Source organism: Boleophthalmus pectinirostris, unplaced genomic scaffold (genome assembly GCF_026225935.1).
Source record: "Boleophthalmus pectinirostris isolate CB_2022bp ecotype Guang Dong unplaced genomic scaffold, ASM2622593v1 HiC_scaffold_13, whole genome shotgun sequence".
NCBI lineage: Eukaryota > Metazoa > Chordata > Actinopteri > Gobiiformes > Gobiidae > Boleophthalmus > Boleophthalmus pectinirostris.
In genome coordinates this window covers 19,933,377-19,949,085 of record NW_026571036.1, presented here as the reverse complement: position 1 = coordinate 19,949,085, position 15,709 = coordinate 19,933,377, and the positions used below count along the sequence as shown (strand labels likewise).

The 15,709-nt window shown below is 37.7% G+C and overlaps 1 protein-coding gene across 1 annotated transcript in view; it reads left to right on the top strand.

Moving 5' to 3' along the window:
- The window catches only part of nbas (NBAS subunit of NRZ tethering complex), a 167,199-nt gene that overhangs the window by 26,930 nt on the left and 124,560 nt on the right, over nucleotides 1–15,709 (top strand). The window contains 8 exon segments of the mRNA XM_020938410.2: nucleotides 1,552–1,630; nucleotides 3,363–3,467; nucleotides 4,467–4,603; nucleotides 9,136–9,222; nucleotides 9,949–10,019; nucleotides 10,022–10,101; nucleotides 13,096–13,281; nucleotides 15,283–15,456. Coding sequence (XP_020794069.2) covers nucleotides 1,552–1,630; nucleotides 3,363–3,467; nucleotides 4,467–4,603; nucleotides 9,136–9,222; nucleotides 9,949–10,019; nucleotides 10,022–10,101; nucleotides 13,096–13,281; nucleotides 15,283–15,456 — 919 coding nt within the window.

The following is a 15,709-nucleotide window of genomic DNA, read 5'->3' as shown; positions in this document are numbered from 1 at the left end:
TCTGAAGGTGATTTTGCGAGCCAGATTTATGCAGTTTTGTATTACATATTAATTAAAGCAGAGGACTGAATAATATTTATTGTATGCAATTGTACAGCTACATTAGTAGTGAAAATGGCAAACGCTTAAAAATATGTACAATATGAGAAGACTATACATATTTTAACAAGGTAGGTTCAGGTTGAGTGAGACACCTGAAGAAAAATGTCTGAAGAAATGTTACATAATTTCTAATCATCAAAACTGAACAATAGATTTCAACACTTAAAATGCCATAAGACCAGCTTAAGTTCTTTCTTTTTGACATTTTTGCCAACCGTTTTATTTACATTAAAACTTGACAATTAAGCCGTCACACAAGCCCCAAGTGGACAGGGTAAGGCAAGAAAGCGCTCACGTAGCATCTCTTCTTATCTCCTCCTCTCCCCCCTGCCCTCATTCCCTCTCTCTACTCCAAACCCACTGCTCTTCCTTGACTCTGAAGAGGCACAGCAAAGCAATAATTACCACCAGTGCCACTGCAAAGCCAGTGCTCTTTGATGTGCCTGTGAGTATGTTGAGCCAGTGTTAATCTGTGGTTAGTCTGTGTAGTGAAGTCCTGATAAAGCCTGCTGATAGTGCGCTCTGTAATGAGGGATTAGGGATTAAGACAGGAGTCAAGGGTCATCTCCCCAGGTGCCACACTGCGGTTGATCCTGGACCTGTTTGGAGGAGTACTTGTTACTCCATCTCCAGCTCACATTTTGGTACTGAAATGTTTTGAATGGTTTCTTTACCAAAATTAAATTGTCAAAACATTACCCATTGAAGCAGAAATAAAAATTTAAAACTTTCAATATCTTATGTTATCATAATCTTATTTTTACTACTACTGAAGCTACTTTCCATGATTTTAAAAGTGATAAAAATGGGGACTCTTGTCATAGCATTAATATTCTATCTTTTAAATGGCCAAAAGTCCTCAAAATGGTGCACATAACCAGAAAAAGTGACTGAAAACCTTGAATATCTATTGTTTATGCTTGCTGTTATGTGACCTGAATTTGAAATATTACTGTAATAAAACATATTATTTAACTCTAGTATTAAATAAAAAAATCATATAAGTTTATATGTCATGTAACTTTATTAGAAATAAATAGATGACTAAATTGTACAGGGACCATATTAAAAACCATGATAAATTGAACTGTTGGCCGTAGCTGTGTATTGCACTTTATTTACAACCATGATGAAATGACTTTGAAAATGGTTTGAATTCCGGAGGGCGGTTGCTCAGCTCATTGACAGCCTGCGTCCCATACATAACACCTGAAGGGCCCGTGTGGTCATAAGGTCTTGATTTGTGGTCCATAGAAAATGATTAGGAGGCTGCCGTGTGCATTGTTGTCCCCTGGCCCAGCTATTGTTATATATGGTCGGTCCCCATGGGCATCTGGAGGAAGTCAGTTTGCAGTTAATTTAGAGCTGTGCTATGTAATCGTGCTGTGTATTGACAAAAGTCCAATTTTGCTTTCAGAGTAAGTCACATGGTTCTTTTCTTTGTGCTAGGTTGACCTTGGAGCAGAAGGAGCTGTGCCGTAGCCGTTTGAAATTACTCTGCTACCTAGATCGACTCGCCACATACGAGGTAACTACCCTCAGACAAAGCAAAATAAAAAAGTAATTAAAAAGATATGAAGAATAAGATATGTGAAATCTAAAACCTTGCACTTAAAGGTGCATTGTATAACTTTTCTGGTGGAGGGTCTGTTAAATGCTTTTCTCCATGGTATGGTATTGATTTGTCTGGAATGTTTCACAGTATGATTTTAAACCTTTCTATCATGGAGGTTAAACCAGACCAAGATACAGGTCAGATCTGTGGAGAGGCAACCCTACTCACCTGTGAGAATGCCTGTTTTTCTAGATATTTTGAGCTTTAAAACCCCTTGTAATTAAATAAATATAAGGTAGAGCTATTTAAGGCCATACTATGGAACATTCCAAGCAGAGACATATCAACTGAAACAAGCATGTGACATACTCTCCACCAGAAAAGTTACACCATGCACCTTTAAGTGTAGTGTTTCAAAAGTCTTATTTATAGTGAAATAATCTGAATAGACCAGGTATAACATTATGACACCATTTGATTAACATTTCAGATCAATCTTTTCAACATTTACATTTTTTGAATTTAAATACTAAATAAATAAAACATATTAGCTAACAGAAATCAAAACTATGGGGTTTGCTTGTACTTTAAGAAAGAATGTATTACACTGGCATTAACAGAAGTGCTTTTTTTCCAGTCTATGAAAAAAAAAGTATTAATACATCTTTATCAAAGCTCCTTCAGTGTGAGCATTATAACAGAGAATGTAATTTAAATGCCATTAAGTTATTGTTGTTTATTTCATTTGCCACGTAATTCACTCGCCTTTAATATTTAATTGTCTCAAAGCTCCCAAAGACAATTTCTTCTTTTTTTCCTAGCAACACTCTTTTAACACCACTGATCTGCTCTGAAATATTAAACAATGGTAGGATTTATTAAGGAGAAAGTGCTATATAAATGAAGAAAGTAATGGTTTGGTCATGAGCCACTCGAGAGATAGATGAGTGTTTTTGTTAATGGGCCCTATTGCATCAGGGCCACTGCAGAACTGATTGATTCACGCTCCAAGTGCAACTTTTACCACCACATTTCAGATTCCCTCCATGTTAACAACAGCCATCCATAATAAATCACTGACAGCAGAGGACCTTACGTCTCCCCTTCGCCCGACTGGAAAGATGAGATTTTGAAAAGCTGCTAGATATTCACACGCGCGCAGAATGACGTTCCCTTTCTTTATTCGGACATTGTCATGGTAACTGCGGCTCTCGTCAAGTCTCCTCTCGCCCCAATCCATTTTCTCCAGCTGTCTATGAATATGATATTAAGGTTTTTATCATCCCGACTTAGGGTCTAACCATGTCTGCATATGGCCCATTCAAAGCCTCATCTATCAGGGAGACACATAGCCCAGCACTCAGTCTACCCAAACACATAAAGATGCCCAGGCACACACTTGGGGGAAAAAAAGAAAATGTTAAAGTTTTTTTTTCTTTTTTTTTTTCTCACAGATAAATCCCTCTAAGGCGGAAGACCAAGACATCATTCAGACTTTAGCACACACTGCACCCTCGATAGTTAAATAGCACCTCTGTTGACTTGCCTTCTCTTTATACATTTGCAGTCACAGCTAACCTCACCTCTTTCCACTCATCTTTTAGTTTGACTTTCTGAACAGTCACGGTATTTTCTTAGAAAGGATTACTTTGCTCCTTTAACAAATTTCCCTTCATGAACTCAACACTTTCTTGTTCCGTTTTAGGAGATTCTTGGTGGGCCCCATGCAGCCGAGCAGAAATACGATGCAGAGTTCTTCAAGAAGTTCAGAAGTCAAAATATTGTGATGTCAGCGAGGGACTATGCTCGGGTAAACTGTCTTTACCTTGACCAACATGTTTGAGCTGTAGACTTTGTAATGCAAGGAAGCCCCAGCATTACAGCTTTCTATGTTTTATAGTTGACTGTTTTGAATTTCAGTGAATCCTTTTAACTACTGTTGATAGCTTACATTTAATATTTGTTGCACCAAATATGTTAATAAGATGATACAGTTATAACTAACCAGCCTTAAGAAATACCAAAATATGCTTTTGTATTTTGTAATGAAATATTCAAGAGAGGTCAAGGATGGAGCAAGAACAAATTGATTAATTTTTAGTTCAGAGCTAAGGTTAAAATCCTGCTGCAACAAGAGGTTTGCCAAAATAGAGACCTTTTATGCAAATTGAATGAAAATAAATTATTACTGACTTTGAGAAGATATTTTAAATGTCTTACATTTTAGTGAAAAAACCCTGGAGGTATCCTATAAAGTGGCTCTTTATGTCAAACACAATCTTGCATCATTATGTGCAATTTAAAGGTCCTATATTACACAAAATCAACACTTTAAGCCATGTTAATGTGTTGTTTCTTCATGAAAAACATACCTGAAACTGTGTTTTGTTTCCTTCACATATTTTGAGCATTTTGAGCTTTATCTCCAAAGTTCAAAATGCTGTGTTTCACTTTGTGATGTCATGAATCAGTAACTTTCAACAGCTACCTTTTACCTTTAGTTCAATCGATATTTTCAATTCGAGGGCTGAAATAATTCTAGTGAAGGTGTATGGAGTTTAAAAACACATTGGAGCACTCACAAGGTGGAAGAGTGTTTTCTGATTGAGAGAAGAATTTAGTCTAAATATCTAGAGTTTGTGTTACGCATTTGTAAATGAAACAAAACAAAACTCCAGGTATGTTTTTGATGAGGATTATAACATTGATCAGAAAATAACATAATGGGCCCTTTAAACTTTCAAAATCTGTTAAGTGAAAGTTGATAAGATTTGATAGCACCTCAAAGCATTGATTCCTGTTCCCACAGGAGAGTAATGTGCAGGCCCTGGATATTCTCTTCACGTTTCATGGAGCAGAGCTTCTCCAACATCGCCTCGCTGTCCTCTGTAACTTTCCTGAAACAACTTCTCCACATGAATACACCATCCTGCTGCCTGAAGCCACGTGAGTCTCATGTGCTCTTAATGTTGTAATTTTCACCCCCTCTAGTCTGACCACACTGAAATATGTGACGCCCATATTATTTTGATGTATGTGTAAGTTGCTGGAGGGAAGTTCTGTTTTATTGGTGTAAATACTGGTACCTCTTGGTGTACTGTATAAGTTCAGTAGTTTTCTGTTTGTGTTGCTCACTCAGTCATTATTTTCCATTCTCAAATTTGACAGAAGATATTTGATAAAAAAACAAAAAATACTAAAAGCACAGAGGCAGACAGATTAGCAGAACTGTTTTTACCAAGCTGATCAAACCCACCAACTAGTAACTGTACTTGCTGAAATATGCTTTTGACATTTATAAACTTCATTGGTTAAAGGGAAAATTATTTATTCAATCAAAAACAATTGTATGGATTAATTGAAACCGTATTTAATCATCTGTATAAAAACAGAAGAGTGAAAAACTATTTGCTGTTTCTTTCTTCCTGCCTTTGCAAAAACTACCTTGAGACAACTTTCATGTGCCCAGAAAATGATTGAGAAAGTGAGGACCAACTCTGGGTGCACTGTGGGCTCCAAATGTCAGAGCTTTTGGGAAAACCTGGAAAAGGGCAAAGTGCAGTGTGACACACGTACAGCGCTGTAATGACTTTAAGTTTCAACAAGTGTAAAGGCAGCGAAGGGTTAGTAAGGGCTGTGTAATTATTGATCAAAGAAGAATTCTTTAGAATTCTATGAACAGATTTGGTAATTTAGAAACATTTTGTATACTTTTTTGAGTATTAAATTGGCAGTAGGGAAGCATTCATCTTTATGCTTATTTAAAAGTCTCTATCAGATATGTTCATAAATCTTATTAAAGCATTACTTATATTATAAACATTACTGATTTGTTTACATTTAGAAATCTAATGACATGGAATAATATTTCAATTAGTCACAATTAGTTTAGTTTTTTAAGAGGGGATATTCATCCATAAATCCATAAGCAGGATACAAAACTCTCCATTGCACTGTCACAAACCTGATGTAATGTGCAGTAGTTTAATTCACGGGATGCATGACAATTGTGAAGTGATAGCGCTCTGAAGCTCTCTTGCAAGCTTAAGCCATGTTATTACTCTGTCTACATCTCCAGAGCTCAAAATGCTCATGCAAATGTCATGAAGCAGTAGTTTTCAAGTTAACAGATACCTTTTACCTTTTAGTTCAGTAATGGCAATTCCAAGACTGAAATCATCCAAATGGCTTCCTGTATTACTTCACAACATATGTTAAGCATGTGTGAATGAAACAAAATACAACTGCAGATATGTTTGTGATGAGGAAACATAATTATAATATAGCGTAATATGGGTTCTTTAAAATAACATAAGTTGACTAAGGTATTTTTTATAGTAGATGATAAACGTGTATATAAAGTGGTTGCTTCAAACCTTGCTGACTGGATTTACTGAGGAGCTCACTTACCTCCTTTTCTGCTCCATTTGATCTTTCTTTGCTCTTCTTTTTTCCTTTCATGTATTCAAATCTGCTGTCACATATACAAAAATCACTGGGACATACAGTACTAGACCCCTGAAGTCAGGAACATAAATAGAGTATAGAAATAATTATGATGGGGCCCACCTATCCCCTCTCGCTCTCCATCAGCACTGCCTTTTATTAGCCGTGTCTTGAGTTTGTATGGAGGTCAGGCGACTGCGGCGCTGCAGTGAGCATCCATCACTGAGCTGCTTCTGCTGTGGGGCACTTTCCTATTTCCCCCGCTACTCCGACCATGGCTGCCACACGCTCCCTCCAACGCCATCTGTTGGAAAATACGCCGTGATCTCGCCTGAATGCACCCAGAAAACTTTTCCTTGTAATATTGATCAATACTTTCTCCCAGGCAGCTTACAGATGCATGGTATGAGGCGGTTATTGAAAGTTTAAAAGGATTAGACCAGAGGAAGTAAAACTAATGTGACAAATAAGTGCTACTTTGCTCAATGGAGTAGATGAGAGAAGATAACTATGTCACACACTATATTTATTCAGTTTGTGAAAAATATATCAATAAAATGGCTATGTGTTTCTAGAAATGGCAAACTTAACCTCAGTCAAAAAAATCAAATTTCTAAAAATGCACAGGTGATGAATTGTAATTGGAATTTAGTGGAAAAATCTTAAAGGCGCATTGTGTAACTTTTCTGGTGGAGGATCATCTGCTTCTGTTCATACAGATCGTGCCTAGAATGTTCCACAGTATGGCATTATGTTTATTTATGGAGACAATATAACACACCACAGACCAAGTTACATGTCATATCTATGGAGAGGTGAACCCACCCATATTAAAAATACAAGTTTTGAGATCAATAGCAACCCATATTATTGAATAAATGCAAGATGGATATGTTTAATGCCATACCTGACATAGCAGACCATACAATAACATTTCCATGGTGTTAACTATTTACTTCTATAGAGAAATGCCCATTTTTATTATTTCAACATTTGTGCTGTAGGCTATATAACATTCTTTTAAGTTTGGTAGCATTAAGAGCCAAGATAATTTTTCAACATTTGTCATCTAAAAGTAGTTCATTGCCAAATTAACTTTCTTCCCATTATTTTCTGGACACATTTTGCATTATACCAACTTACAGTGAAATATGACCACCGCAATGAGGCAAAACTTGTGATATTGATGTTAAAGACTTTCATATTTGTCATATCCTAAATAAACCAATGGCTCTTCTTAGTCCTTGTCATTGCCCCATTGAAATCCCACTTTTAATGGATGGACTTGCTTTGGTGAGTTGCTAAAAATCCTTTTTGGTTTTACACAACAACATAAATCACATGAACAACTTGGACAGTTATGTATATTGTGATTGGATACAATTTATAGTGGCGTAAAAATAACCCCAGTCTGCTATCTTGGAGTGCGCACTTGGCCTCCAACTACAATAAAATATATAGGTGATTTGTTACCCGCGGTATCTCCTTGAGTTTTTACAACCCTAGTTCATATTTTGCTGTCTCCAAATAAATAGATAAAAAGGGAACATGCATTCATCTTTAAAATTAAAGATCAGACATTTTATTTTGGTGCTGTCCATTTGTGCGGTGGATTTTGAGAAGTCTCGACAGTCCTGACACTCAAGGTTACTCTTATTTTTCTTCTATATTTCCCATTTATCAACTTCTATACCTGTCAAAGTCAAGGAGGTCTGGATGATGCCGAGCTAGTACCAACTTGTAAAACAATCATCTTTTTTCTATTAACACACTCTCACAAGGCTCTTTGACTTATTTATTATTGTGCTTTTCTTTTACACCTTTTTTCTTATTACAATCTGCTAGTTCCATTTCACATATGTTGCTCGCTCAGCTCCGAGTTGGGACGTGGTTTATGGCGTTGCACTGATTTATAAGATGCTGTTGTACTGTAGGAGAGTGGGAAGGTGTTATGAAGCTAGTAAAAAATATCTTTAGTGTTTTATATGGTCTTGGGTTGAGTTTGTTTGCCTTTTGCAGTAGAAATCAAGCTGGAAATTCGCTGCCAAGAACTCAAGATATTGTGAAAATATAAGATCTGTGAAACATTAAGGCAAAACACCAAAAATTTTACATTTAAATACCAAATTGACCTATCTAAGCATCTGCATAATTACTAATATTTTAGAATAATAATGAGGAAATTAAAAGTGTATGTTTTAGAATGAGACTTAATATGGAAATGCTTGTTTAACATTTGTCTTAGCACATATGCCCACTGACTTTTAGCTGAGCCCTTAAAGGTGCACTGTGCAACTTTTCTGGAGGCTCTGGTACCTATTTATCTCCATGGAGATGCTATTGCTTTACCTCGAATATTCCTTGGTGTGACTGGTATGTGGCCATACCGGCTTGTCAGAAGCTTGTCAGAAGCTAAGCAGGGCCAGGCCTGGTTAGTAATGGGATGGGAGACCACTGGGAAAATCAAGTTCCACAGTAGGGTGCCTGTCGCAAAAACGTTGTGTCCTTAGGCAAGGCACTTCAACCACATTACCTTGTATGAAAGTGGTGTGCATGGTGGTGGTTGGAGGGGCCAATGGCGCAGATTGACAGCCTTGTTTTCATCCGTCTGCCCCAGGGCAGCTGTGGCTACAATAGTAGGCTCACCACCACTAGATATGGAGTGAATGAATAATGCTCTGTAAAGTATCTATGTGACATTTGTCTGTGAAAAGCACTATATAAATAAAAATGTACTTACTTACTTTAAACAATCTAGCATTTATTCATTACATGTGTTTCTTTTGCTCAAACACAATAATTCCTTCTGTGAACGGGGTGACTCTCCACAGATCTGAATTATAAAGTAGTAGTGCTTGTCTAGATTGAATTTATACTGTGGAACATTCTAGCCGAAGCAATAACATTACCATGGAGACAGGTAGCGGTCCCTCTACTAGAGATGTTACGCAGTGCACCTTTAAACCATACATTCAGCTCCATAAAACAGAAAAAAGTAATTTCAACTTACTAAATGCGTTTTTTTTCTTCAGAATGGACGACAATGGCGACTTGGTGATGATTCCCTGGGAGGAACAGAGACACAGAGAAATGGACTGGTGTGAAGCCGAGGAGTGCAGGTAGTAACAGTTTAGCTAACATGTTTTTAGAAGAGATTTTGATAAACTCTCCAAAAGATAGAAAAATACAACAAATACAATCTGGACTTTATTTCACAATTAACTAGTCGACACATGTTGTGGAGTGTTGGCCAGAGCTCTGCAGTTTTATGCTGCAGACAATGTTGGGAACAAAACCTGGCTCACAGAAGCATTGCAACAATGAAATCTTGCTTGGGTGCCAACTGTTGCCATTTGCTCGTAGTCTCTTGGAAATTCAACTTCATTTACAGTTTTATTTTGCACATTTATTATATTACCAGAAGTAGCTTTAGTGAGACAGGTTATTTTTCCCAGTTTGTTGCTACTGGAACGATGCCACTGCCAGAAGTGTGTAAACTGGATATATATTGTATCTTTTCAGCGATTTAGTTTGTAGTTATTCTAAAAGCCAATTTATTCTGTACAAAGAAGTTGAGTTTCAGATGTCAGAACAAATGAAAACAGCACTTGATGTAAATGTGATTTTCTGTATGATCAGTAACCAATCTATGTATTATCTTTTAACCCTTTTTCTTATGTGTAACTTCCTTGGCTTTTTAACATAACATATTACCTTGGCCACTGCACCTGGCATGTTGTCCTAGCTTTATTGAAGGATGTGTTAAAAGCAGTGAACACATTTTCCTATGGGGGCAGTAAACTATACCTTAACCGTACATTCTGACTTTATGTTTGGCCCCAAAGAGCTGTTTTAGATCAGCACTTGTTTGACGATGACGACTTCTTGTACGAGGAGTCCCCTGAGCTGCTGAGGTTCGATCTGCTGCACCGTCCATTCAGCTTCTGACCGACTGGTACCAGACCCGTGCCAAAGACATTGAATTCAACTCCAGACAGGTAAACAAACTGTGGTTGAACAATACACAAGAAATTAATCTATTTTTTTTCTTTTCTTTGCCTTCCTGTCAAATATAATATTTATATCTGTTTAAGCTTTTCAAAATCTGTGTACCGGTATATAAAACCATGTATCCTGTACCTTAATGGTGCATTGTGTAACTTTTCTGGTGGAGGGACCGTCAAATGCTTTTCTCCTTGGAAATGTTATTGCTTTATCTGGAATGTTTCACAGTATGGTATTTATTTAACATTTCTGTCTTCATGGTGAGTAAACGAGGCCAAGTTACAGGTCAGATTTGTGGAAAGACAACCCGGCTCAAGTTTTAATGAAGTATTTAATTAAAATGTTAGAAGTAAATATGTCTCCAATAATTTTCTCTTTTAGTCTGTACTTTATCAGTTATTTAGTCCTGGTGTTGACTATAAAGTGAAATTTGATTAACTTTCTATGTGCGTATACTAACATGCTGTACTTACAAAAAAAAAAAAAAAAACTGTAAGAAACTGTATTAACATATTTTAAAAAGTAATTGTAAACTGCTTAGTATCAGCTCTATTCGCAACACATCTTGTCAGAAAAGCTTATGTAACTTCTCTCATATACTATTTCACTTTCATCACTTTGTTTGACCAAGGTAAACCATAAAAAACATGACAACCAGAATTAATGTCTCAATTACGTTTTCCCATTTTTTACGAGGAGACAGATGCTGGAAAGAATTAGCTTGCAGTCTGTCCGGACAGAAAATAATTGCCTTTGTGCTTCTTTTTGGATGAGTGGAGCGTAAACAAGTGACAAACTGGATTGGTGGCGCAGTGGAGATGTTGCCAGTCCCCATCAGTCAAGGTCACTTTGATCCTATCCACAGCTCTGATTATCACACTTACCATATGGACTTGTAATGAAGAGTAACCACCACTTCTGTCACTGTAACTGAAAAATAGGAGTTGATTGCACTTGTTTAGCGAAGTAATGGGATGTAACACAGGCTGCCCACTCTCTCCGCCCACTTCATCCGAGCGTTTTATAGTGGCTTTTCACAGTGATGGATCAAGGTTGTCACCGCTTTCGTTTTGTCTTAGCGGAAAGAGGCTAACTGAAGTGAACTCAAAGCTTTTCCGATTCATTTCTTCATTTCAAGTGAGTGAAGCTGAAACGTTTTAGGGTCCACTGCTCATTTTTGGAGACAATTGGCTATAGAGCATAGCAAAAAAAAAAATTGAATTTCCCAGAACTACGCTGATAGCATTTTAATTAAAGCCTCTTTTCATCATGAACTTGTTACAACACAAGCCTAATTGGAGCGTCCCATTCACACATGTTGTGCTGTTGCTCTAAAAACATCACATCACAGGTTCTGGTGCTTTGTAATTTTCCCCCTTTTCATTTTTGTATCTTATTTTGACATTTCCTTGCCTTTACTCCTTTTTAAAAGTTTAGCGCAGGAGCTGAATACCTCTGGTTTAGGTGCATTAGCGGGAGCCCTTACTTACAGGCAGATCAATATACTCTGCTCTCTTGTATCTAATTGCACAGCCTCTGACTCAAGGTAAATCTCTAGGTTTTTCTCTTCTTTGTTTGTGGAGTGCACTATAATTTATTCAATCACAAACGTTTTAAGTAAGCAAAGCATGACAAGGTTGCAGCCCTAGTGAATGTACGTGTGTGTCAATGGCACACGCTACGCTAACAACCCTGCCACTGGGCCTTCCCCTTGTCTAAAAGGTGAGGAGAAAGCAATCATCACTATAGGGAGCTGTAGCTTCTTTATTGATCGGCTGGCATCCACAGGTGGCGGGGCATCGATTGGCCAGGCGTGTTGCCAGCGTATAGGTGGTCAGATATTGATCACTTGCTCTTCTGGATGGAAATCTATTGATCAGAGTTTGAAGCAGTCCAAATCTCCCATGTTTTATGTCACAAAGACTAATGATTAGATATTAGTAATGACTGACAAATGGTATTAGCTTTTCAATGACTTTAATTATCTCAAGTTACAATCACTACACCTAATTAGCCTTAATAAAGCATGAAGAAAAATTTAATGAATTATGATCAAATAGTTTATTAAGAATGATTCAGGCTCAATAACTGCTTAATTAATACCCTAACCCTACTACTAACCCCTTAATATTAAGAATCATTCTTAAACTAATACTCGAGGTTATTAATAAACTGCTCTTTTTGAATTGAGTCTTTGTCTTTTTCATGCTTTATTAAGAATAAATAAGGTGTAGTGGTTATAACCAAATGGTGTAGATTTAAGCGCCATTATATTTTGAAAGTCTTATTCCATAGTAAATAGTAATAATCAGTAATAATAATAATAACAACTTCTCCCTCCCCTTTAGTAACATTGCTGCTACGTAAAGATGCAATGTCAGTTTGCAACTGCCACTATTCAATATGTATTCTGTGTCTGTTCAAAAGTAGTTGTTATGGAAATGTATGTTGTGCTAGAACCATAAAGAAGATGCTGGATGTCCTGAATGTCAGAAAGGTGCATTGGCCATTAGTGTAGGACCATGAGACAGTGTAAACTCAGCACATTGTCCACAGAGATGTCTGCAAGGACAGAACTGAAGGTGTCCTTGGTATGGCTGTGCAGGTTATAGACTATTCCTTAAATAACACAAGTTGTCCTCCATCCCTATGTCCCTAACAAGAAAAAATGTAAGATATTGATTAGGGCAGGGCAATTGATCACATTTTAATTGAGTCATGATTCAGTCATGTAGAATCTAGAAATTTGAAGTCTGTTTTGTTTGAAATCAATACAAGAAGCTGTTTTTATCTTGTTTTTGAAAAGAGAAAATAAAATTGTATTGAAAATCAGGACTGATCAATATGTGTATCTATATTGCCCAGTCCTAATATAATACATTCAAATTGGTATTTCCTCAATATTTACACAACACTTGCACAATATTTGAATTCTGAAAATCTGACATTTACCTTGCACTATATTTCATGTACTTCTGTTCTGTCAGGTGGACTGCGCTTTGTCTCTGGTGCGGCTGGGAAAAGAGCGTGAGATCCCTGGGCTGGAGAGCCTGTGTGATGACCTGGTCACCATGGAGACGCTGGTGTATGAGACATCGTGTGAATTAAGTTTGACACTTAAAGACCTGCAGCAGCTCAGTGACATCGACAAGCTCCGTCTGCTCATGAAGAACGTGAGTGTGTGATTACATTAGTTGAGTCTTCAGCCTTGCGCATCAGCCAGACTGAACAGTAATTATCACACGAGACTTTCTGAGGCGTTATTCAAATACTGTATGATTAGAACCTGTACAGATGGTGACATGCACTCCCTTATCAGAGATGTCACACATGGTTAGACAGGTGTATAACATCAGTTTTTTGGCCTCTACACGTTTCTGATTATCTTACCTTGCGTGTCAAACGAGATACTTGACAGACCCTCATCTCATATAAAAAAAAGTGAGGAGAGATGAGTGGTGGGGTCTGAGGGTATAAGAAACAGTGTGACTGGTGTAACAATACTCTAAACTCCGCCTCTGCAGCCACATGGCTGTGATCAGGTCAGTTCTGTGAGATGTCACGTAGCATTTGAAATAGCAATGGACACGGGAGGCAGCACACACACTTTTTTGTTTCTGTTATAGTTTGCACTAAAGTTGCCAAAAGGTTTAGGAATGGTAGACAATACTAATAAAACACCATATACAGGGTTTAGTAGCAAAAAAGCTGATTTAGTGTTTACTTCCATTTTACGCTGGATTTATACTGACTGCAGGGTGGGTTTGGTACTTACTTTAAGGGGGTTACTTGCAGAGTGCTTGTTACACCAACTATGACTAAAGCAGTGTGGTTTCACATAGGTCCACATGATAACACATGTCCAGTGACCTGAAAACCACACCAGATTGCTGTGGTGTCCAGGAAAAAAAAAGATTTCTTGCAGATTCTTTTTGCAGACCTCACTTGCACCTTCATTCACCGAAATCAGTGTAGCAGGGCACAGTGATTTTGATGATGCTCTGCACTACCTAGCAATAAAAAAAAAAAAAAAAAAAACTTCTTGTAATATACATATAAATAATTCATGAAATCACAGTGTAGACATGTTAGGCCCCCATTTGTGTTGGGGGTTCATTTTAAACTTTGAACACCTTGGCCCTTGATATCGATTTTCTTTTTAGCCTAAACCTTCAGACAGCAGTGAAAGGTGGTGTGCAGCAGGTGCTGTAGTTACTTGTCCCTGCGGAGTACACAATATGAGCTGCCCTGTAAATTGTGGCTAATAACTGCCAGCTTAAGCCTGAGAGGACCACAGCCAGTACACTACATACAGGCAGGCGGCCAGCAAATACTGTTGACTGCACTAACACATGCTGTTTGACTGCAGCTGCCTTTGGGCCCTGTCTGTGTATGTCTGCGTATTTGAGTGTGTTTACCTAACTCTTCGCCTGCCTACAATCTCTTTCATAATCACCAACATATTACGGCAAGATAAAATGCTGCTGTCTGTGTGGGTGGAAAAGTTTGCATTAAGACTCTTAAAACTGGATGTTTACTTAAACGAGAACTATGACTCAATGGTGCAATGGCCCTGGGTGAACTTGTCATACTTAAATTGCAGTACAGCCCACCTAGTGCTGCTATTATTGTTCAGCAAGATTTAAGTATATGGTTTGAAGTAATGTGAAGACTACTGTAATTATTATGAAAGGACTATGAAACAAAAGATGGTAAACTTTGTCAAGTCCCTGAAGTTTTTATTACAAGTGCATCAGATATGAAGGTATATTTCCATAGTAGAGGTTTTATATACATACTCCAACTGGTCTTCTGTTGCAGTTGTTTGGCCGTTATAGGGCAATATTTATGTCATATTCCTTGTACAAATAAAATGACTGTCAAAATGTATTTCAAGAACATAAACACTACTTTTATCATTGCCATTTAACGCAAAAATAACCCAATTTCTTCCTCAAATTATCACAAATCACATGCTTTTACTGATAGAGGATTGGCTGTTGTGACCTTTCAGTTAAAATAGGTGAAATCTCAATTAGATTTAAATATGATTCACAGTCCAGTCCTCTGTCTTTCACAAAAGTAATGTATTCAGTCCTCAAATATGATCAAGATACAGGAAATGCTCCAAACTAGGATTTAATGGTGAAAAGATTGTTATTTTTTTCTTTTAGTCGAATCCGGAGCGATATGTGAAGGATTGTTTCCAGTGGATGGTCCCATTTCTTCACCGCTGTGAGGGTGAGACGGAGGGCGCTTCCAAGTCTCTGCTCAGAGAATATCTGGTCAGCTTGTCCCAGCACGACCTCACCCTGCCCCTTATCATCTTCCAGCACTCCAAGCCTGACGTACGTATCCCAGACACCACCTGAATGAATAGACAGCCCGATGAAAAGGTAGTATGTCAGGCCATTTTCTCTTTGCCAGGGCCGATTGCTTTGCTCCGACGTCGTAAATGTTTTGTTTATGACCTCATGGGGGCACAGCCAAGGACAGAGCTGCTGGCTATTACAAAACATATACCATGTCAAAGGGCAGACAAGTGAAAGCTGTAGTCCCAGACAGTGTGCGTGTTCCAGAAAATGACTGAGTAAGTCACGC